Below are 21446 nucleotides of genomic sequence, written 5' to 3' on the forward strand. Positions count from 1 at the left end.
AGCCAGGGAGGGGGAAGTTCGGCTTGCCCCCCCCCCCCCAAGCATCCAGCGCCCACTGGGCCTGGCAGTTCCCAGGAGCTTTACAGCCATCTTCTAGAACCCTCTGGCTTATCCCAGATAAAGCTCAGAGAAGGGGACCAGCTTACCCAGGATCACAGAGCAGTTGCATTGTGGAGCTGGATGTGACCCCAAAAGCCCCTGAGTTCCGGAGGTTGCTGTGGCCACGTGCCAGCCCTGGATCCAGCCAGAGGAGGGGAGCCTAAGCAGAACTAGGGGCTGGTTCCCTAAGCACTTCCACTCTCCAGATATTCTGCTATTAAAGCCTTAGGATCTGGAAATGTCTATGAATGCAGAGTCACCCCCCACCCCGACTTCTGTGCTCCCTGGTCGGTAGAGAAAAGAGACCAGAAACACAGAAAAAAAATGCTGTTTATATGCAGGACTCAGTAATGGAGAAGGACTGCAAAGTAGCAGGGTCTTTTTTCAGCCTCTTCCAAGGGGCACCAGGAAGCTAAGAAGGGCGTGCTGCTGCAGGCCAGCCCCTCAGCGGCTGGCTTCACAGCAGAGCGTCTCAGGGGGAGGGATTGGCCCCTGGGCCTAGGTAGTTGGCTCGGCTCTCAGGGGTGCTGTAAATGGTTAAAGCTCCAGGAAGGCTGAGAGCTGGGCCTCCCAAAGCCGCTTGGACATCGAGCAGGAGTGGTGCCCCAAGTGTGGAGTCCTTCCCTAGGAGGATTGGGCTGTGCTCAGCAGGGAGAAATAGCTCTTCCTTCTTTCTTCAGGAAAGGAAAGCCTCACCTGCCCTGCCCTCTGGTCAGTCAAGATGAACATCCATCCTCAACCTCCCCACTGTCACCCAGTGGGGAGAGGATGGGTGGCATAAACAGCTCTCTGAAAGGCCACCTGAACTTGGGGGTTCCCCTCCAAAACACAAACTGCCCAGCTCACCAGAGCCAGGTAGCTCCCACCAGTTAGGGCCTCCCCCAGGTGGTTACCACAACTATTACCTGGCCCCGGAGAATTTAACCCCTTGACCGCCAGCTCAGTCTCACTCCTCTCTGGACCCAAGGGCTGCATCTGCAGAGAAGAACCCCTTGAAGCAGCAGGGGAGGAGCACTGAGGAGTGGGGCTGGGGCTCTGGCTGAGGGCTTGGTTCAGCAACTTGAACCCCCTGCCCTCCCCACCTTCGTCTTACCAGGGACAGCTCCATGTCCAAGTCCATCAGGGTCCATTCTCGCCCTTGATGGCTGGGGCCCAGCACCTGGGGGAAGTTCTCAATCAGTGGTGCCCTCCCCAGGCTAAATGGACCTCATGGAGCCCCATGCCCCTGCCCTGCTAAAGGTGTACTCACATCCAGGGGCCCTGCAGGCTCCACACTTTCAGGGGGGGCCCGAAGCAGCATGGGAGGCAGCAGATTCTCTGGGCTTCGTGCCCCCCTGTCCAGGCCCAGAGTCCCCCTGTACACAGAGAACTGCTGTTGGCCTTCAGTGTTCACCCCCTATTAAGTTCCCAAGGAAGCTGGATACATCAGCATCAAAATCTGACATCTACAAAATAGTAGGAGAGGGCTCCCCACATAGAGTGTACTTAGAGTGCTTCTGCTTCCTAGCTTCAATGTGAGGTTTGAGTCATGGATATCCCTGGTCTCGGGATACGTCCCCTTGCTTTAGAATTGTCAACACCGGTGGTTCTTAAACTCTTATCTACTTTACAATGTTTCCAATACCGAAATGAACTCCTACAATAGATTCCTGAGCTCTACCATAGATATACTGATTGACCTGATGGGAGTTTCTACTTTCCAGGGGACTCTGAGAAGTCAGGTCAGATCATCATCCCCACCTCCCCCTCAGCCACAATGGACAGACAAGGCTAGGAAGCTACTTAGTGGTGGTCTATCTGCAAAAGTGGCCCACAGGGCTCACATCATGAACTCTTGGCTCACCTGTCAGGTACCTCCCTGGGACCCCTTGGTTCAGGCTGTTGGGCATTCCTGGGCCCCTCGGGGCTGAAGTTCCCCTTCCCTTCCAGGATGGCCTGCACCACAGCCACGGACAGTGGGGGGGGGGCTGTCACGCAGAAGTCACACTCGTTTGGGGCCAGGGCCAGCCCGGCCTCGCCTTCCCCCCCTGGGCTGGCCGGCTCTTCTTTGAGCAGTGCCAGGCCCTTCTCCCTGCACCGGAGAAAAGCTTCAACCAGACCCTGGCACTGACCTCCCCCTATACCCCCACAGCCATCTAGGCTGCCAGACCCTTCCCCACAAGCTCCCCAGAGGGCAGCCCCATTGGTCTTACCTCCTGCCACCACTGGAAGGAGAAAGCCTGGTCCCATCAGGGGAGGGAGAGTCTTCATGGATGTCAGAGATGATAGGGCCCCTGGTCCTATGAGAGCTGCTGAGGCCCAAGGTGGTCTCTGGGAGGGGCTGTAAGTAGATGACAAGGCTCAGTCCCTTACCTCAAGCCACAGGGCGAGCCATAACCCAACCAGTACCCACATGGACTTAAGGAGTTAGGTTTGAGGAGGGAGGCTCAGTCCATGCTGGGGAGCCAGGGTCTGGCCTCCACGTTCTCTTCCTGTTAGGGACATGGGGGAAGGGAACAGGCTCTCCATAAGCCCAACTGTGCCCTAGGGAAGGGAGGAGTAGCACAAACCTACCGACTGGATAAAGTAGGGATCCTGCAAGAGGGCACCAGGTAAAGGACAGGTGTTGAATTTGGCCGGTGTTGGGCATGAGCTCCCCTCATCCAGCATCAGAGACCTGTGCAGGGGGCAGGGCAGGTTCATGCCTCTCAGCCTACACCTCCCTCCCTTAGGCCCCAGCAGCCAAGTCAGCAGAGCTGAGGCCTGTTGCCAGGGCATCAGTCACATGCTGGAGGCAGAAGGGGCTCCCCCCAGAAATGGGGGCCCTTTGGGGGTGGAGAGAGGAGGGAAGGAGCATGGTATGAGCCCCTGACCCTCGGGTGTTGGGATGCTTTGGGGTGAGGGTGAGGGGGCTGCTGGGGGAAAAACTGGGGGCTAAGGTCCTGGAACACAAGGATATGGGAAGGGCGAGTACTTGGTGGTAGACTTAGGGGAAGAGAGGGAAAGTCCTGGAGGGGGGGCCCTTGGGGAGATTGCCATGGGGTGAGAAAAACTGTAGTGCAGGGAAGAAGAATGAGGATTCCTGGTGAGAGGGCTTCTGGAGAAGTCCCTGCATGGGGCCTCTGGCAAGGAGGCTCCTGGAAGTGTGTGTGTGTGTGTGTGTGTGTGTGCACGTGGGGGTGTGGCGTGGACATCCCTGACTTTCTCACTCACAGCTTTCTCTTAGCTCCTGCGCCGCTGGACCCTGTCTGAAGTGGCCCAAAGAGGCACTGGATCAGCTAAAGAGGAAGCAAAGGGTTAATTCATATTTGGGACCTTGACCCCATCCAACAGGCAGTTGCAGGTGGATTTGCCCCTTTGAGCAGAGAAGTCGGGAGAAGGAGGGTGTGTTGGGGCGGGAGAGAGAAGCAGGGTAGGGGGAGAGGAACACCTTGCCAATGACGCGATGCTGCTGACCGTGGCTCTGCCGCAGAGTCACCACCTCCCTCCATAAGATCTCGTTCTGCCTGCGGGAAAGGCATGGGAGGGTGCTGAGGCATCCGAGAGTCCTCCCGGTCACCCCCCCCCCCCCAAATGGCAGGTCTAAACCCAAGACGGCCAGGTGTGCGCCATCCATACAGAACAGAGAGCCACAGCTCAGCCCGTTTGTCTGGGTGAAGGCACCGAGACCGGAGGGAGGAAGGAGCTGTCCAGAAAACCTGCCCGCCGCCGCGTCCTCCGCTCGCCGCGACGCCCCTTCTCCCTCCCCGCCCCCCTCCCGGCCCCCGCCCCCGCACTGCCTGAGCTCCCGCAGCCGCGCCTCGGTGATCTCCTGCACTCCCCGCAAAGCCTGCACCTCGCCCAGCAGCCGGCCCAGGTCCTCGGGGCGCCAGCGGCCGTCGTCGCTGCGCAGCGCGGGCACCTGCAGGCGAAGGCACCGTCAGTGCAGAGTCCTCGGGAACCTGCAGCCGCCTCAAGGCCTCCGCGCGGGGCCGCCGGCTCCTGGAGGCCGCCCCACCTTGCGCCGCACGCGCTCCAGGAGTTGCTCTCGGCCGCGGACGAAGCTCGGGTGCTGGAACTCGACGTGGTCGCGCTCCGGCCTGAGCAGGCCGCCCTGCTCGATGCTCACCACCTTCCGAAAACCGTCTGCGGAGTGGGGCGTGGGGGTGAACCGTGCCTCGCGCGCGCGCCACGTGCCCCGCACCCACCCCGCGCCGGCGGGGGCACTCACACATGTTGAGCTGCCGCACGAAGCTCGCCATGTTGCTGTGCTTGAAGTACTGGGGCAGCACTTCCTTGGCGAAGCGGCTCTGGTCGCTGACGAGGAAACTGGTCCCGCTCTGCCAAGAACGCCGCCCGCCCCCCCGCCGCGCGGGCGGAGACCCGGCCTCGGTGAGCCGCGCCGCCCCCGGTCGCCGGCCTCTGGCGCGCGCACACACGCACACTCGCACTCCCGCTGGGGACCCGGCCTGCCGCTCGGAGACGTGGGGCGGGGCCCGGCCCGGGGCGACCGCAGGGAATCCCTACCCTGGCCGGACCCAGACTCCAGACTGGGTTCTCGGAAAGAGAGCGGCGGCGCCAGCTCGGGTTCCCCTCTGCGGGTCCCGGACCCGCGGCGTCACCGAGCTAGCTCCGCCCCAGCCCTCCCTTCTCCAGGTCTCCGTTTTCCGACCTGTCTCTCGGGTGGGGTGGGCACTAAATGACCTCGAAGATTCCTACCCTTGCCTCGGTCCGGAGGAAGTCGCCTCACCTCCGTCTCGCACACCCCCTCCAAGGTAAACTACACGGGACCGCCGGATCGAGGGACCCACAGCCCCGTCCCAGGCGGGGGGCGGGGGGCGGGGGGCGGGGGGCGTGGATGTTCACTGACGTGGAAGGGTCCCGGGACCACTGGGGAAGTCGAGGGGCCCCAGCCCTCACCGGGCTCCAGCGGATGAGGTGGTCGGTCCCCGGGTCGCCCACCAGCGCCCACAGCTTGCCGAGGAAGGCAGGCACGGGGCTGGGGCCCGGCTCCGTGGGCAGCGCGGCTGGCGCTTCCTGCATGGCGCAGTCTCGCCCGGCTCAGCGCTCGGGCCGGGCGCCGCGGGCTCGTCAAAGCCGCGGAAAGTGCTGCGCTTGCCGCCCGCCCCGCCCTACTCCGCCTCCCGGCGCCGGGTCAGGAGGGGGCCACGTGCGAGCCCGCGGGGCGGGGCTCCGGCCGCGGCCGCCGCGCCAGCCGACCCGAGGGGGAGGCTGGGATCCACTGTGCGTGGAGGGATGCGGCGGGCAGGGAGACCTGGGCGCGAGGTCGACCCTTCTCGGGCCTTTTCCTCCCCTGTTCTTCGGGAGAAATCATCCGTTCGCGGCCCGTTGTGGGCTGGAAAAGTCCTGGAAGGCGATGGCCATTGCCTGGATAGCGAGGGCAGACAGGAGCGAGCTAGGGGACGCGGGGAGCGGCTGCGGAGAGAAGCTGGCACCGTCCGCAGAACCCTGGGGCGTGGCCATTCCCGGGTGCGGAGGCCCAGCCCTGACCTCCGCAGCCGCTTGGGCACAGTTGATCGGCCCCACTGCTGCCGGGTCGGCCTGGGGCCTCAGGGTTCCCACCCTCCCCCTCAGAGCGGGCCCCACCTTCCAGAGGACGCTGTTGCTGCGGGATTTGTTTATTTCACACTCACACCTGAGTCGCCGCCCGAGCCAGGGTCCTCCCCCCGCCCCCCCCCACGACAGGGCCGCGGAGCTGGCAGTGTCCGCAGAGGAGCGGGGCTGGCGGGAGCTGATCCCATTAGGGAGATCCACCCTGTGGACTCAGGCCGCCCGGGGCTGGTCCCGGCGCTAGCCCACCTGCCCTGATCTTCCAGAAGCACAAGAGGCAAGAGCCCTGAAGGAGCGGGCCGTCACTTGGCGCACGCCTGGGCAAATGCATCCAGCGTTCCAGTGGCCACACGTCTGCTGGGGACGCGGCTACGCTCATGCCACAGTCGTGGGCATCCAGGGATGCGGCTCCCGCGTCAGTTTGAGCGTGTAGCTGCGCAGGCGCGGACAGTGCTCGCGGAAGGCTCGCAGCACCGAGGGTCGGACCACGCAGAAGCAGTGTATCTCGCGCAGGCCCGCGCACCGCGCCGCCAGCAGCTCCAGCGCGGCGTCCAGCTCCGCCGAGGCAGCGGCGCGCACCTCGAGCGCGCGCAAGCTTGTGGCGTAGTGGCGCGCTGCGAAGCACACCGGGCCTACCGTATCCCCAGAAAGGCTGAGGCGCAGCGCAGCCACGGGAACGGCGGGCTGCAGGACGCGCGTCACGCTCTCGGCAGGCAGGGCCGGCTCTAGCTCCAGCTCCACCGCCAGTCCCGGGTGGCGGCGGCGCACCGCAACCCAGGCTTCTTCGGGCAAGGGTGGCGCGCGTGCGTCCTCCGGGCACGCGCACCGTAGGGCCAGGAGAGCGAAAGGCTCGCGGTCCCGCGCCGCCAGCAGCTGCAGGGCAGAGCCCGACAGGCTGGCGAGGTGCAGGCCGAGGGCGCGCAGGCGCGGGCAAGCCTGTAGTAGCTCGAGCACGGAGTCGGGCCTCACGCTGCCCACCAGCGTACGGTTGTCCAGAAAAAGGCTGCGGAGCTCGGGGCAGCCGCGTGCCGCCTGCAGCACCAGCGCGTCGTCCAGGGTAAAAGGCAAGCGCCGAAGGTCCAGGTGGCGCAGCGCACTGGCGGCCCGGCAGATGGCGTGCACCGCGTCCAGGATGTCGTGGCCCGCGTCGAAGAGCGGCTTTTCCCCACGACACTCCAGGCGCAGGCTTTGAAGCCCCGGGGTGCGGCCCGCCAGGGCGGTCAGCAGCTCAGTGGCCGCACGGCGGCTCGGCTCCCTCGACGGCTCAAATTCCAGCTGTAGGTTGTGAACGTGGTCCAGGCAGGCAGACAGGTATGGTAGCAGCGTGCCTTCTCGCTCACAGTCGCAACTTGGGGTTAGAACGGTGGAAAAAGGCATTGGTTGCGAGAAGCCTCTGCCCATCCCTTAGCCTGGAGTACAGCTACCATCTCCACTTTCTGACACCCTACACAAACGCCTCCTCGTCCTGACCATGCCAGCTTGCCCCAAAAATAGTCGCTGATACGAGGGAACTCCCACCTTAACTCCTCCCCCCTTTTTTGTTGTTGGTCTACAGATTTTATTTACAGGGATGCTCAGTTAGAGGTTAAACACTTTCCAGTACCCACATGCCTTCCCTGAAGCTACTTGGTTTCAGGTTTCTTGTCTCCGGCTTCAAGCTTGAGACTCTCAGGGAGCCCACCTTAACCCTTTAGAAGAAGATGTGTCGGGATCCCTGGGTGGCGCAGCGGTTTGGCGCCTGCCTTTGGCCCAGGGCGTGATCCTGGAGACCCGGGATCGAATCCCACGTCAGGCTCCCAGTGCATGGAGCCTGCTTCTCCCTCTGCCTATGTCTCTGCCTCTCTCTCTCTCACTGTGTGCCTATCATAAATAAATAAAATAAAATAGAAGATGTGTCTGCCACGAATTGAAACCCTGGCAGGGAAAGCCAATGATATTTTAGGAACTGAGCTTTCTCAGAGGTCTCTAAGAAGATGGGGCCTGACCTCTGGACTGTCAGGCTCCCATTCTGCCTCTACTACTATTTTGCTGAGTGATCTGTAGGAAATGATTAAATCTCTCTGCCTCAATTTCCTATCTGTGTAATAGAGATAATACTACCTATCCAATGCATAAGGTTTTTGTGAGGATTAAATTAGTATATATAAGTTACTTAGAACACGAACACCGGTTGATAGTAGGCAGTTGATAAATGTTAGTAATGATGAGGCTTTTAAATGTGGATATCGGGATCCCTGGGTGGCGCAGCGGTTTGGCGCCTGCCTTTGGCCCGGGGCGTGATCCTGCAGACCCGGGATCGAATCCCACATCGGGCTCCCGGCGCATGGAGCCTGCTTCTCCCTCTGCCTGTGTCTCTGCCTCTCTCTCTCTCTCTCTCTGTAACTATCATAAATAAATAAAAAAAATTAAAAAAAATAAATGTGGATATCCCCAACCCCCAACTCCATGGAGAAAGGGAGAAGGCAAGAGGGCGGCAGGAGAGGGAGGAGTCTGCTCACCTGATGGTCGTGTCATGCCACACGACACTGCAGGTAGCAGCAGCAGCCCAGGCTCTGCAGACCCTGGCAGCGGTGGCACGGTCCCGCAGGGGCAGGTGGCGAAAGATGAGTGCCAGCACCTCCTCTGGCAGTTGCTCTCCAGGCTCAGCCATGGCCCTGTGCACGGTGGGAGCTCTGCTGCTTCCAACAGCTCTCTCCTGGAAAGAGGGAGGGGGGTGTCTCTGGGCTCAAGAAATCCAAAATGTTGAGGGGACCAGTGGAGCCTATGTGTAAAAATACCTGTGGCCCAGAAGTTGCTACATAATTTGCAAAGTTCAGTGCAAAATGAAAATGTGGGACTCTTTGCTGAAAATATTATTAGTACTTTCAAGACAGTGACAGCAGAGCATTTAGCCGAGTTATTAAACCAAGCATGAGGCCCTGTCCCACTTACTGCACAGGTCTCAGACCCATTATCGGCCCTGGATGCTGAAAGATTTCTGATTCTCCTTTACACTACGTTCTCACTTGAATAGATCTGCATTTTATGCTACACTAGGAGGAATGCAACCACCACCTGTGTGTGAAGTTGAAAAAGCCGAATATCCGGATTGGAAAATGCTATCCGATCTTTCTCCTAGTCACTGAAGTTTTCCCTGGGGAAGATGGAGGGCGGCTGCACCAGCCCTGACTTGGGACAACCGCATCCTCCCCTCCCCTCCCTCCGAGAGCCCATCTCGCCTCCTTTTGCCTCCCTATACACACACTCAGAGCCACCCCGACTACCCAGACCAGTTTCCCAGACATCTTCTAGAACTGTTTTCTTCCCAACTTATACTCTGAGTTCCAGGGAAGGACTGGAACTCAGTCCTTGGGGGGCGGGGAGGTACCAGAATCACCCGGACGCTCGCTCACAATACAGATTCCACAGCCCCACTTATTAAATCAGGCTCTCCGGAAAAAGTAGGGCCAGGAATCTGAATTTCAACAAATGCCAGTTGATTCCACAGGTCCCGAGTTTAGAAACCGCGTCCTGGCCAAGCCAGCCCCTGGAGAGTGACGGTAGGGTTAATAGGGCGGGGTCAGTGGAGAAGACTTGTAATTGGCGGGGACCACCAGCCAATCAGGAGGCCGGGGCGCGGGTGGGGCACCGCGGAATCTGCTGGGCGAGAGGAGGCGTCTTCCTGCCCTCCACCTCGCTGGGGAGACGGCCCCGGAGCTTCCCAGAGAAAGGCCGGCGGGGCGGAGAAAAGCCTCAGGTTCTGGGGCCTGCGGCGCCCCGGGTTCAAGTGTCGATCCTGCCCCCGGCGCAGTCCAGGCTCGGGTTGGGCGGCTTCGGTTCAGCTGGAATTCTGCAGACCCAGCCCGGAGCGCGGCCTTTATTGAAAAGTGTGCGTCCTCTTCCAAGTTGCCCGTTTGTAGGGTGCTTGAAGGTTTTCCCACGCAGCGTTCCACACCACTCGCCAGTTTTCTGTTTCCCTATATTTTCCAGGCTAACGGTCCCCGCTGCAATTTGCGCCTCATGGATCTTAGGGCTTCAGATACCCGCGGCCAGGCTTGAACCTGAACCGTTCTGAGTGTCAGGGAGCAGGAGAGGTCAGAGGTCATAGAGCTCAAGGGCCCCAGACGTCACTAGACAATTCTGGTGTCCAGGGGGTGCCCCTTGTGGTCCGTCTGCTCCCCGCTTGAGAAAGCGGGGCAGCTCTCACCCGCCCCCCCCTCCTCGGAGGAGCCGAAAGCGCCGAAGGCTTTTGCCTCGGGCCGTTCTTCTCGCCGTCCAACCTCCGGCGCCAGCGTCTTACCTGCTCCACGGACCCGGTGGGCTGTGCCCAGAGGCGGGGACCCGCGGCGGCGCACGGTGGGCGGGAAGACGGGCCGGGAGCAGGGGGCGGGACGCCGCGGCCCACGGGGCGGCTCGGTCAGGCGCCGCCCCTGCGCCTCGCGCACACCCGGAAGCGTCCCAGCCGCGAGGAGCCGCGCGGGCGTGGGAATCCCGGCCGGGCCGAGGCGGCCAGGTTAGTGCGGGGGGCTTCCCGGCGCCGGCGGGGGCAGAGGCGGCCGTGGGGCTGTTTCCGCGAGCGGCGCCGGCCAGCGGGGCGCCGTGAGCACCCAGGTTCCTGGGCCCGGCTAGGGTGCTTCGAGGGGGCGCCCGGTCCCTGCTGGCGGGCGGCGGGCGGCGGGCGGCGGGGCTCCTGAAGGGGCTGAGCGCGCGCAGCTGGAGGCCGGGGAGGGGGGGCGGGCCGGCGGAGTCGGGGCGCCCCGCGGTGGGTGCGGCCCGAGGGCCGCGGAGGGGCGCTGCGCCTGGCTGGCCGCTCACAGCCTCAGCTCGCTAGGAGTCCCCGGGACCCAGCCTGGGCCCACCCTCCGAGCGGCGGACCCCGGCGGTGAGGCGCGGGGCTTGCCGGGGATGCGCTTCTGCAGGAGGACGCGCAGGAAGGAGTTGCCCAGGGAACGACGCGAGCCGAGGGTCCGGCCCCTGTTACCTGCCGCTCTCCACCTCCAGCCCCGCAGACCTGTTTGACCTCCTACGGTCCACCAGCCAGTGTCATGGGGCATCCCCTCTTCTTCCAGGGTTTTAGTGCCCGTCCTGAGAGGCAGACGCTGGCCTCTTCCTGCCCCTACTTCCACCCCTGGGGCCGATCACATTCATGAGGTCAGCACCCTCAGTCTCGGCGCTAAGAAGACATGGAAGAGGAAATGTTTCAGACAGGTCCCCACACTCTCCTACCTTCTGGGCCACACCCCTTGGGCTCCTAACTTGTCTCTCTTGTCTTGTACGGCTCTTGGTCCCCCTTGTCACCTATAGAGTCTTACCCGGTTTGGGTTTTTTGTTTTTGTTTTTTTTGCTTCAATTTTATGTTGCCTTTTACTATGAAGGACATGTCTGTTACATAAAGTAGAATGTTACTAAATACAATGAAAATAAAAATCTCCTCTCCCCCTGCTTTCTTCCCCAACCCCCTGCTAACAATGTTAGCTAGCTTCCTGTTAATTTCTAGACTACTGCTTTGCCTAAATATAGGAGTATTAATATGTTTTCTACCAGAAGGTTAGGACAGGGGGCGCTCAAAAGGCATGTCCCCTCTGCTCAGACCGAGGGTGGGAGCGACCATCACCAGATATCATTTCTCTTGCCAGGTCTGGGTGATGCTGGAGGGCCCCTGCCCAGTTACTATCCTAGCTTTGGCTCTCAGGTTAGGGTCTGGGGGGAGATCTGAAATGCAGCCTCTGCGTTGAGCTCAGGATTCCTACTCCTTCCCCAGCAAGGTCCAAGGCTGTGGTCCTGGTTCCCTCGGGCAGTGCCTCCTCCTCCCTTGTTCCCTGACCCTCGTGTAAACAAATTCCAGCCGGGGCCACCCCTTCTGTTCTGCTCAAAGGATTGACAGCCGGGATGCTCACAGCTAGGGCTCAGCAACTCCCCAACCGTCCTTGCCTACTGTATATAAATAACAAAGATCAGAGACAAAGAAGTGTGACTGGTGGGGCGGTAGGTGGGGTCTTGAGCCTATATTTCTAGGAAAAGGATGGGATGTTTCCTGAGGTGAGGTAGGGAGGAAGAGGCCGGGCAGTTCTCCACCTGCTGCCTCATGATGCAGTAACTGGGAGGCAATTAAGCTGAGGAGGGTCAAAGAAGTGGTTTCCTGACTAGGATTTTGCCCCCCTCCCCCATCTAGGGCTAGGATATTGTCAGAAGACAGATAGAAGAGATACAAGCACCAAGGGGCCCTGGCTCTGTCTGGACAAGGAGGAAATCTGTAATAGAATGATTTGAGTTGCATAAGACAAGAGCCCAGCTCCAAGGACTTTAGAACATAAAGGAATGATTTAACTCACATAACTGGAAAGTTCAAGGTGCAGACAGAGCCAGGAGCACAGTACAGTTGGGCACGCACCTATTCATCTTTGGCTGTGTGTCTTTCTGTGTCGATTTTACCCTCAGCCAGGCTCTTTCCAGGCAGTGGCAGATGAGTCCTATCCTTTCTTCCAGCTTAGTCTGGTGGGAAGGGAAACAATATCTCTTTCTTATCGGTCCAGCTAAGGTTGCAGGCTGGTTCTGATTGGTCCAAACTAAAACCTATGTCCAACTCTGAACAAATCACTTTAGAAAGAGGAGTGGAATATGCAGTTTGGCTAGGTATATTTCACTTGTGCACACCTGGAACTAAGGAGTGGGGTTAGCCGTGGATTGAGAAGAGCGAAGAGGGGATGCCCCAAAGGTCAGTCAGGATTGGGAGAGGGAATCTGGGCAGGTGAAAACCACAGGTATCCTTTAAAATGAAACCAGGAGGTACAGTAGGAATGCAGGTGAGAAAACCTAATGGGGGCTGTGGTCCCAAAGTGATCTTGGGGGCTCAAGATTAAGCTGAAGGCATACCAGGGCATGGGCTCGGTTGGCTGTGTGGCATGGGCACTATCCACGATAAGGATGGCTCCTGTCAGCTTTGAAAGAGAGACATCCTGGCCCAGGAGGGGTCAGAGCTTCTCTGTCACCACTGCAGGATAATATCTCCCTTTGTCTGCCACTGTAACCCTGGGCTTTCTCTGAGAAATTAGTGGAGGGACAGGCCTCCCCGCAGGTCTGGGCTGAGCCTGGCTGGGCTGTGCAGATTCAGAGGCACAAGGGGCCGCCTGTAGGAGGATGAACTTCCCCTCACAAATGTGCCAGCTGGCTGGGGACAGCTGAGCCACTCAGTACTGGACAGTTGTCTCTACGGCTGGGTTGGGGGTGGTCTGGATGCCTGACCATCTGCGTCTCCAGGAGGCAAGATGGCGACTGGGCCAGATGGACTCGAGGAGTGGGTGGGCAGCGCATACCTGTTTGTGGAGTCCTCGCTGGACAAGGTGGTCCTATCTGATGCCTACGCTCAGGCCCAGCAGAAGGTGCCGGTGTACAGGGCTCTGCGGACTGCGCTGGCAGGTGCGTGGGCAGGGGGGCACTTGAAGAGGAAGGGGGGCTTGGGCCTCTCGTGGGCCAGACCAGGGGGCCACACCCCAGCTCCTCAACTCTGTGGGCCTGTGCTTAACCACTGCCTTATGGAAAAGATTTGACGGGGTCAGGGGGAGAGGAGAGGGATGCCTGGTTTCATAGGCTCCGTCTTACCCGTTTATGTATGTGTGCCCTTGGGTGTAGACGTGTGTCCCCGTGTCTGCGTATGATCTGCCTGTATGCGCACTAACGCCCCAGCCCCGCTCGATGCCCCACACTCCCCAGACCAACCAGCTCACTGCTTTCTACTAATCGGGTATCTTTCTCTTTTCCTCTCTCACTGCAGCACTCCTTGCCCAAGACCCCTCCCCAGTACCTACCTTTTGGGCCCCTTTCCCATCTCAGGGCAGAGGCCACAGGAAGCTGAAACTGGTTGGGGGATCCGCCTCCTTCTTGGGCAGCGGGAGCTACAGTTGGTAGAGGCTGAAGACCTGAGACCTCTCGCTCCTCCGCTGCCCCGGGGGCCGCCTACCCAGATGGCTTGGCTGCCCTGGGCACATGCCCCTCCCTGTGCTGCAAAGCCTCTCCCCAGTCCCTTTTGCCTACCCTTATTTGGGGCTTCAGGATGGGGCTGGGGTGGCACCCACTCTGTCTTAGGGTACTCCCTGTGATAGGTTCTGGCCTTCATTTTGGGTTGCTGCTGTGTACATCCCAGTTTTGTTTCCCGGCTGGGAGCTCGGGACAGGGAGGGAGTCTGCGTGGGCTTCACCCCACTACGGCCGCTTGGAGAACGGCCCCGCGTGGGGACCTCCTGTCGCCTGACTGTCCGCCTCCGCAGAGAGTGGCGGGAGCCCAGACGTGTTGCAGATGCTCAAGATCCACCGCAGTGAGCCGCAGCTGATTGTGCAGTTGCGCTTCTGCGGGCGCCAGCCCTGCAGCCGCTTCCTCCGCGCTTACCGCGAGGGGTCGCTGCGCGCCGCGCTGCAAGCGTGCCTGGCGGCGGCTCTCGCCCAGCGCTCCATGCCTTTGCAACTGGAGCTGCGCGCCGGCGCGGAGCGGCTGGACACCTTGCTGACGGATGAGGAGCGCTGCTTGAGTTGCATCTTTGCCCAGAAGGTGCGGCTGGGCCGGGGCCAGGTTGGCGTGGGGCGGGGACCAAGGCTAAGACCCCCACCGACGCCGCACTCCCCTCCCTAGCCTGATCGGCTCCGGGACGAGGAACTCTCGGAGTTGGAGGACGCACTGCAGAACCTGACATGTGGCTCGGGGCGCCAGGATGGCGACGTGGAGGTCGCTCCAGCGCCCTCGCAGTCCCTGGCCACCTCCCTCTCAGAGGAGAAGCCGCCGCCGCCGCCGCCGCCTGGCCAGACTTTTCTGTTCCAAGGACAACCCATAGGTGAGGCGTGCGCAGAGAGCCAGAGGGCGAGGTAGAGTCCTTGGGAAGGCAGAGTTTGGGGAGGAGCAAGGTCTGGGGCGGGAATGGGGGGGTGGTGCCCGTCCTGACCTCCCCGCACTCACTCTGCTTCCTACGCCCCCGCAGTGAACCGGCCGCTGAGCCTGCAGGACCAACAGAAGTTCGCGCGCTCAGTGGGTCTCAAATGGCGCAAAGTGGGGCGTTCCCTGCAGCGAGGTTGCCGAGCGCTGAAGGACCCGGCGCTGGACTCCCTGGCCTACGAGTATGAGCGCGAAGGGCTCTACGAGCAGGCCTTCCAGCTGCTGAAGCGCTTCGTGCAGGCGGAGGGCCGCCGCGCCACACTGCAGCGCCTCGTAGAGGCCCTCGAGGAGAACGAGCTCACCAGCCTGGCAGAGGACTTGCTGGGCCTCACGAATCCCGATGGTAGCCTGGCCTAGACGGGGTACCAGAAAAGGGGCAATCGGTCAGTTGCCCAACAGGGTTTGGAGCACCTGGATGACCCTAGGGTCCCTTCTGCTGCTACTGCTGAGATCCTATCCATCCACAGGACTCTGAGACCACACTTACAACCCCGCTTGGCCCAGCTGTTGGAGCTCCTGGGCAGTGTTGACTGCCTTCTCCAGGAGTTGGGCAAGCACCCACCATGCCTGTTGGGGTGCCACTGGGGATTTGGCCCCAAATACTATGATAGCAGTAGAGTGCGTGGGCGGCCTACTCCAGCGGTTTACCCACCCCAAAGGCACGGCTTCTGGCCAGCCCTTACCTCTTCATTCATTGAACAACTAAACTACTTATGAAGCACTTGCTGTGTCCTAGCCATCATCCTGGGTGCTGCAAATACTGTGGTGAACAAGATACACAAACCTCCCTGCCTCCAATTCATACTCAGTGTCAGACTGCAAATTTTAAGCAATAGTAATAAAATATTACCTGTTTTTTTATTGTGAAAAATATAAAAATTGTGGGAGCTTTGAGGCGGTGCCTAACCCAGGTTAGGGGCTAGGCTTCCAGTGAGAGATAGGAGTGTGAAAAGGGGAGCTGGTCTGGGGTTGAGGGAATGGCAACATTTTGGGCAGAGCTTCACCTGCGGTGATGTCTTGAGGAATGTTAGAAGGAAAGAAAGTTTGGCGTGGGTGGACCTAGGGGTAGGTAGGTGGGTTTGCAATGAGAGCGGCTGGTGAGTGTGGGAGGCAGTTCCAGGTCTGGTAAGTCATTTTACAGATTTTGGATTTTATACTGAGGCCAGTGAGAAGCATTTAGAGGATTTGAGGAGTTAAGGTTGGGAGGCTGGTGAGGAGGGAGAGAAAGAGTTAGAGGTTGAGTGGGGGAGCATAGGGGTGGAGGCCTAGGCTACAGCAGCAGAGATGGGGGAAGGATGAACATGGAGAGCTGTTTAGGATGGAGGATAACAGGCCTAGTACCAACGGATGAGGAGAGTGCAGGAGGACCTCAGAGTTTGTCTTTTTGTTGATGGAGGGTGGGGCTGCCTGCTGGGATGGGGGCTCTCAATCTCCAGAGGAACGCTCTGTCCACATGGGTCCCAGATCAAGCCCTTTATTCATCAGCCTACTTCAGGAATCCCTCAAGCTGAACCATTCCTGCCAGTCCAATCCGGCCTACGGTGACCCAGGCCGAGTTACTTCTGCCTGTAGGAGGCTATGCTGGTTTGGGGCATTAGGGACCATGGGGCCGGGAGGTGCCTCTGGGGAGACAGAATGAAGTGCTCACCTGTGAAGTTAAGGCAGACAGCGTTGGCCTCCTGCCCTGGTGGACAGATGGGGAGGGGGCAAGGGAGGACAGAGGAAAGAGGCCCAGACTGAACTCCAGAAGATAGGGCAATGCTCTTAATTTCTTCCTGTCTGATGCTGGGCAAGTCACTTAACTCCCTGAGGGGCAGGGCCCCCTCTGGGCACGAGCAATGAAAGCTACTTCCAGAGTTGTGAGAATCGAATGAGCTGCCTGTTGGTCCCAGTGTGCGTTTGCTGGGGCGGGAGCAGGGGCGGCACAGCGGAGCCAGGAGTAAGGAGGCAGCCGCTCGCCCGCCATCTGTGATTTATATACAGGTCGTGCCTGGTTGAACCTGGGCTGCTGGTGAGCTGAGAAGCGCTTCCAAGGATCGCCTGAGGCTGTGGCCAAGTAGATGCCTAAAATGCTCAGCCTCAGGGCTTGGGACCGCCTGCCCTGGGCTCCTGCCAAGCCAGGCCCTGCCTCACTCTGGAGAGGTGGGGGTGTGGAGATTAACCAGAGGCTAAAGTTCCTTCCTGCGCCCCCCCCCCCCCCCCGCCCAAAAGCAGATGTGGGGAATTGGAGCCCACCCTGAGACCAGAACTCGCTCCTCAGGCTTGCCCAGCGAGAGCAGCCTGGGGGAGCCCTCTCAGATTAGTCTCCCGTCGGAGACGGCGCTGCCCGCGGCGCCAGGGCGGAGCCGAGCTCCAGATGTCCAGGCGCGCACAGCTGGAGGGTCACGTGGCGGCGGCCGCGGCCCCCCCTTCCTGCCAACGCTGCATTTGGCCCAGGCCCCGTCCCTGGCTGCCCTTGGGACCCCGCGCCGAGCCCCGGAGGCCCTGGCGTCCGGGGCCGCGCCGCTCCCAAGGGACAAGCGTGCAGGACCCCAAGGAGCGACGTGGTGGGTAGGGAGTGGTCGAAGGGGTCGGCTTTGCTGCGGGAAGGCGGGCGGGGAAGGGCCGAGCCCGCGTCTCCGGCCTGGGGGCCGCGTCCGGCGGCGCTGAGGGGGTGGGGACCGTGTGTAGGAGGAACCTGCAGCCCCCCAGGGTGCCCAGCCCCGCGCGGGGTGCCACGGCCCAGAGCAGGAGCGCCCGAGGGGGATGGATGGCGCGTAGCGGAGGCCCTGGGCCGGCGGCCTCCGCCCCCTGCCCTCGGGGACAGCGACGCCCGGAGCCCCTCCCGGCCAATGGCTTCCGCGTCGCGAGCCCCTGACCGCGTCTCTCCGCAGGGGGCGCGGGCGCCAGCCGCTCGGACATGAGGCGGAGGCTGCGCCTCCGCGGGGACGCGTCTCTCACGCTGCTCCTGGGCACCGCCCTCGGCCTCCTTCTCTACGCGCAGCGCGAGGGCGCGGCCCCGACGACCGGCGCCCCCCGGCCGCAAGGGGAGGCCGAGCCGGGGCCCACCCCAGGCCTCCGCGTCTTCCCGGCCCCGGACGCAGGCGCCGCCGCGGCCCCGCCGGCCTACGAAGGGGACACGCCGGAGCCGCCCACACCCACGGGGCCCTTTGACTTTGGCCGCTACCTGCGCGCCAAGGACCAGCGGCGCTTCCCCCTGCTCATCAACCAGCCGCACAAGTGCCGAGGGGATGGCTCGCCCGCGGGGGGACCCGACCTGCTCATCGCCGTCAAGTCGGTGGCGGCGGATTTCGAGCGGCGCCAAGCCGTGCGCCAGACGTGGGGTGCTGAGGGTCGCGTGCAGGGGGCGCTCGTGCGCCGCGTGTTCCTGCTGGGCGTGCCCCGGGGCGCGGGCACCGACGGGGCCGACGCCGAGGGGGAAGGCCCACGGAGCCACTGGCCTGCCCTGCTGCGTGCCGAGAGCCGCGCCTACGCGGACATCCTCCTCTGGGCGTTCGACGACACGTTCTTCAACCTAACGCTCAAGGAGATCCACTTCCTGGCCTGGGCCTCGGCCTACTGCCCCCAGGTGCGCTTCGTTTTTAAGGGCGACGCAGACGTGTTTGTGCACGTGGGAAACCTGCTGGCGTTCCTGGCGCCGCGGGACCCGGCGCAGGACCTGCTCGCGGGTGATGTGATCGTGCAGGCGCGTCCAATCCGCACGCGGGCCAGCAAGTACTACATCCCGGAGGCTGTGTACGGCCTGCCCGCCTACCCAGCCTACGCGGGTGGTGGCGGCTTTGTGCTCTCGGGGGTCACGCTGCGTCGCCTGGCCGACGCCTGCGCGCAGGTTGAGCTTTTCCCCATTGACGACGTGTTTCTGGGTATGTGCCTCCAGCGCCTTCGGCTCACACCCGAGCCTCACCCTGCTTTCCGCACCTTTGGCATCCCTCGTCCTTCAGCCGCGCCGCACTTGCGCACCTTTGACCCCTGCTTTTACCGAGAGCTGGTGGTAGTGCACGGGCTCTCGGCCTCGGACATGTGGCTTATGTGGCGCCTACTGAACGGGCCCCAAGGGCCAGCCTGCGCCCGTCCATGGCCTGTCGCTGCTGGCTCTTTCCAGTGGGGCCCCTAGCCACCTTCATGGCCCCAAGAGCCTCTCACTAAGACCCAGTAGGATTACTGCCGTGTATGTAGTTCTTTCCCAGAGGTACACTTCAAAATCTAGCCTCCTACCCCTGAAAGTCTGCCTCAAGTCCCTAGGGAATGAAGATTGAGCTTGGCTCCTGCACACCTACCCTACTGGGAAGTGATCTAGAAGCAACTGAATGGTAGCTCTTCGAGACAGCCAGGACTGAGGCCAAAGAGCACCAAGCCCCACCAAACAGGTGGACATGTTTGGTCCTCCTAGCACCAAGTAGGTTTTAGGGGGTTGGGGATAGGTGGTGGCAGAGGCTCACGGAATCGTACCATACTCCTTGATTTGGAAGTCCCTGAGTGATACACATGCAGATCTTTCTCAAGGCTGGAAGAGGTGCGGGGGCCTGGCCTCAGTCCTCATGGAACTGAAAGGCATTTTGCTATAACTCAATCTGAAGGTAGGCATTTTGATTCCCATCTGTCCCTCCAAATTGGATTTTCAGCCATGTACTCACCTTTAGATCGTCTTCAGAGGTCTTCTTTCCTGAAGCCAACCCCTCCTAGGCCCTGGTCTGCCTGGACCACCACGGATGGAGACACACTGAGTTGCCTGGTCCTACCTAGAGTCTTTCTCCACCACACAAGAATTTGCACACACACACCAGTCTCCTACTTGAAGCTGTGCTGCCCCACTCCAGAGAGGCAAGGAACCTAAGATGACTCTACCATAAAACTTCCCATATTGTTCACCCACTTTCTTGAAAATCAACACTCCCATGCTTATTTTAGTACAAACATCCAGCAACAGCGCATGGTGAGCCGCTGCTGAGGGCATAGGTCTTTATTGGAGGGGTATGGGCAGGGCATGAGGAGGGTTCCCCTATTCTAGGAAGATGGGAATAGTCCTGGCTGCCCCTACAGTGGGATGTGTGTGTGTGTGTTTGGGGGGGGGGGGGGGTTCTGGCCAGGCCACAGTCCAAATGGGAAGACACTAGTCAGTCACAAAATTATGGGAGTGCCACATAAGGCTGGCTGTACGCCCAGGAACCACTTAGGAGCCTGGGGCAGGTCCCCTGCACATTCATTGTTAAACTCTACAGGATGAGGCTGTACATGAGTTAATTACAAAAGAGTCATATTTACAAAAATCTGTACACACATTTGAAAAACTCACAAAATTGTCATCTATGTATCACAAGTTGCTAGACCAAAATATTAAAAATGGGATAAAATTATACATTTCTCTTCTCAATTCTTTTCAAAAGGATTATTTTTAAAGCACATATGCTACTTTCCTTAGCAAGACCCATGAAAAGACTGAGCAGCCCAGCCTTCCTTGAGTCCCCAGAGGCCTTGAGCCATGAATGGGCCTGGCCAGGGGACATTGCCCAGGGCTGGGGCAAGAGAGCCAGCCCACAGTGCAGAACAGAATGCCGAAACAACAAAAGGAGGAAGATGTCTTTGGCTAAAACTTTGGCATTAAATAAAAGAGGCAAACGGGATGGAAACATGCAGCCTGCTAAGCCAGGTTGGGGCACAGCAGGGGCACAGGTGACCTTGAAGGCTGGCTCCAAGAGGGGTAGGAACCAGGCCTGGGCACATTCCTGGATGGTAAAAAGCTGTGTTTCAATGCGTTAGGTGTGCCTACTGGGCCTGGAAGGGAGCACGTGCAAAGAAGGAACAGGGAAGGAACTGGGCCATCTTGGCCACAGCCAGCTCATCAAGTAACTAAAGTGGATGTAGTGCAAAAGTCGCAACCAAGTACTATGGACATGCCACCTGCTTGCCTGAAGGGTCATGTGGCAATGATGGGCCAAAGGCAGGACCTTGTCCTTGTCCTGGGTGCCTGTGTCCTCAGCCACAGAAAGAGTACTAACTTTTCGCAATGCATGTGGAACAGGAGAGACAGACCTCTGTCTCCATATGTGTTAGTCGAGGTCGCCTGGGTCCAGGTATCAAGGCTCAGAGTTTGTGCTTCTCTTTGCAGTCTGTGTCCTCTGTTGGCAAAAGCAGGCTGAGGAAAGACAGAGGAATCTCCGAGCCTCTCACCCCATGGCAGAGCACATAGTCCGAGCCCCACCTCAGAACATCACAACAGCCTTTCAACAATGGCAAGGTGTCCAAGAATATCCACAGGGTGGCACATGGAGGCCCACTGAATAGGAACCAATGCACAGCTCCACAGGGCAGAGGGGCATGGGCCAGTGATGTCCTTAGGGGAGCTCTGCTGTTCTCAGGTGGGCACCAGGCCTGGGGGGGCCATACAGGGTCACCGAGGCAATATGGTTATTCTGCATGACCTGGTATGAGAAGAAGACAGTGAGTCAAAGGGAAGGAGTGGAAAGGATGTAGGCAGGGCAGGCAATCAGATCCATAAAAACCACCAGTACGGGGGCTGTGAGTGCAGACACAGGATTTGGGGTAGCTCCTGTACACAAAGGACGGAGGTTGTATGTGCAACACACCTGCACACAGGGTTGGGTCATCTCTGGCCCAGCAACTGTGTGTTCTACATGGGATACAAAAACTTCACTCTACATATTTATTCAGTCCTTCTGGCACTGCTAGGGGCCTACTGAATGAAGGTGTAGCATCCAAAAGGTAGACAAGGGACAGCCCATTCTTCTTCCTAGCCAATGGGGCCTCTATAGCCACTTACCCATAGCACATTCTTTAATATGGCATTTAAAGGCCCCCAGTACTCCCATGCTGAGCTCCACTTGCTCCCAGGGGTTCCCTTTCCTACCATATTTATGTTTTCACATATGTGAGATCCCCGTTACCTCTCATCTTGCTGGATA

The 21446-nt window shown here is 60.0% G+C and overlaps 5 protein-coding genes across 13 annotated transcripts in view; 2 read left to right on the top strand and 3 right to left on the bottom strand.

Annotated features, from left to right (window-relative positions):
• Positions 1 to 571: 571 nt before the first annotated feature.
• Positions 572 to 5100, bottom strand: HSF4 (heat shock transcription factor 4). Its single transcript, NM_001048121.1, has 13 exons — positions 4978 to 5100; positions 4289 to 4397; positions 4076 to 4203; positions 3855 to 3979; positions 3509 to 3584; positions 3292 to 3356; positions 2653 to 2755; positions 2292 to 2419; positions 1943 to 2170; positions 1349 to 1454; positions 1193 to 1258; positions 1005 to 1074; positions 572 to 723 (listed from the first exon to the last, which is right to left on the bottom strand). The coding sequence occupies exons 1-13, from the start codon at positions 5098 to 5100 to the stop codon at positions 572 to 574; spliced, it is 1479 nt and encodes a 492-aa protein (NP_001041586.1).
• On the top strand, positions 4505 to 15387 carry TRADD (TNFRSF1A associated via death domain). Of its 4 annotated transcripts, none has more exons than XM_038538724.1 (6): positions 10036 to 10120; positions 10677 to 10815; positions 12865 to 13023; positions 13871 to 14148; positions 14230 to 14428; positions 14573 to 15387. In XM_038538724.1, exons 2-6 carry the CDS (start codon positions 10791 to 10793, stop codon positions 14881 to 14883), a joined length of 972 nt encoding a protein of 323 aa, XP_038394652.1. In that variant the 5' UTR covers positions 10036 to 10120; positions 10677 to 10790; the 3' UTR covers positions 14884 to 15387. The 4 variants fall into 4 exon arrangements, with proteins under 4 accessions (XP_038394651.1, XP_038394653.1, XP_038394652.1 ...); XM_038538726.1 differs by having other exon boundaries at positions 10070 to 10120; positions 10677 to 10758; XM_038538723.1 differs by lacking the exons at positions 10036 to 10120; positions 10677 to 10815 and adding an exon at positions 4505 to 4832.
• FBXL8 (F-box and leucine rich repeat protein 8) lies at positions 5681 to 17836 on the bottom strand. 4 transcript variants are annotated; one of them, XM_038538722.1, is made up of 3 exons: positions 17693 to 17836; positions 8127 to 8323; positions 5681 to 6976 (listed from the first exon to the last, which is right to left on the bottom strand). In XM_038538722.1, the coding sequence occupies exons 2-3, from the start codon at positions 8276 to 8278 to the stop codon at positions 6004 to 6006; spliced, it is 1125 nt and encodes a 374-aa protein (XP_038394650.1). In that variant the 5' UTR covers positions 8279 to 8323; positions 17693 to 17836; the 3' UTR covers positions 5681 to 6003. The 4 variants fall into 4 exon arrangements, with proteins under 4 accessions (XP_038394650.1, XP_038394647.1, XP_038394649.1 ...); XM_038538719.1 differs by lacking the exon at positions 17693 to 17836 and adding an exon at positions 9908 to 10024; XM_038538721.1 differs by lacking the exon at positions 17693 to 17836 and adding an exon at positions 9021 to 9994.
• Positions 16878 to 19882, top strand: B3GNT9 (UDP-GlcNAc:betaGal beta-1,3-N-acetylglucosaminyltransferase 9). 2 transcript variants are annotated; one of them, XM_038538714.1, is made up of 2 exons: positions 16878 to 17072; positions 17400 to 19882. In XM_038538714.1, the coding sequence occupies exons 1-2, from the start codon at positions 16883 to 16885 to the stop codon at positions 18638 to 18640; spliced, it is 1431 nt and encodes a 476-aa protein (XP_038394642.1). In that variant the 5' UTR covers positions 16878 to 16882; the 3' UTR covers positions 18641 to 19882. The 2 variants fall into 2 exon arrangements, with proteins under 2 accessions (XP_038394642.1, XP_038394643.1); XM_038538715.1 differs by having other exon boundaries at positions 16960 to 17076.
• C5H16orf70 (chromosome 5 C16orf70 homolog) overlaps positions 19711 to 21446 on the bottom strand; it is a 28435-nt gene continuing 26699 nt past the window's right edge. For both annotated transcript variants that reach the window (XM_038538716.1, XM_038538717.1), the window contains exon 17: positions 19711 to 20945. In XM_038538716.1, the coding sequence (XP_038394644.1) occupies positions 20859 to 20945 (87 nt within the window). In that variant the 3' untranslated portion in view covers positions 19711 to 20858. The remainder of the gene's footprint in view (positions 20946 to 21446) is intronic.

Source organism: Canis lupus, chromosome 5 (assembly GCF_011100685.1).
Source record: "Canis lupus familiaris isolate Mischka breed German Shepherd chromosome 5, alternate assembly UU_Cfam_GSD_1.0, whole genome shotgun sequence".
Classification (NCBI taxonomy): Eukaryota; Metazoa; Chordata; class Mammalia; order Carnivora; family Canidae; genus Canis; species Canis lupus.

What these genes read in the sequence shown, in the direction of transcription:
- TRADD (XM_038538723.1), top strand. Translation starts at nt 4,757, where the DNA reads ATGACCTCGAAGATTCCTACCCTTGCCTCGGTCCGGAGGAAGTCGCCT. An exon ending in TCTCGCACACCCCCTCCAAG is followed by an intron (nt 4,833 to 12,864) that starts GTAAACTACACG and finishes CTGCGTCTCCAG; the next exon opens with GAGGCAAGATGGCGACTGGG. An exon ending in TCTGCGGACTGCGCTGGCAG is followed by an intron (nt 13,024 to 13,870) that starts GTGCGTGGGCAG and finishes CCGCCTCCGCAG; the next exon opens with AGAGTGGCGGGAGCCCAGAC.
- HSF4 (NM_001048121.1), bottom strand. Translation starts at nt 5,100, where the DNA reads ATGCAGGAAGCGCCAGCCGCGCTGCCCACGGAGCCGGGCCCCAGCCCC. An exon ending in TGGAGCGCGTGCGGCGCAAG is followed by an intron (nt 3,980 to 4,075) that starts GTGGGGCGGCCT and finishes CTTCGCCTGCAG; the next exon opens with GTGCCCGCGCTGCGCAGCGA. An exon ending in AGCATCGCGTCATTGGCAAG is followed by an intron (nt 3,357 to 3,508) that starts GTGTTCCTCTCC and finishes CTTCCTCTTTAG; the next exon opens with CTGATCCAGTGCCTCTTTGG.
- FBXL8 (XM_038538722.1), bottom strand. Translation starts at nt 8,278, where the DNA reads ATGGCTGAGCCTGGAGAGCAACTGCCAGAGGAGGTGCTGGCACTCATC. An exon ending in TGGCATGACACGACCATCAG is followed by an intron (nt 6,977 to 8,126) that starts GTGAGCAGACTC and finishes TCTAACCCCAAG; the next exon opens with TTGCGACTGTGAGCGAGAAG.
- B3GNT9 (XM_038538714.1), top strand. Translation starts at nt 16,883, where the DNA reads ATGTCCAGGCGCGCACAGCTGGAGGGTCACGTGGCGGCGGCCGCGGCC. An exon ending in GGACCCCAAGGAGCGACGTG is followed by an intron (nt 17,073 to 17,399) that starts GTGGGTAGGGAG and finishes GTCTCTCCGCAG; the next exon opens with GGGGCGCGGGCGCCAGCCGC.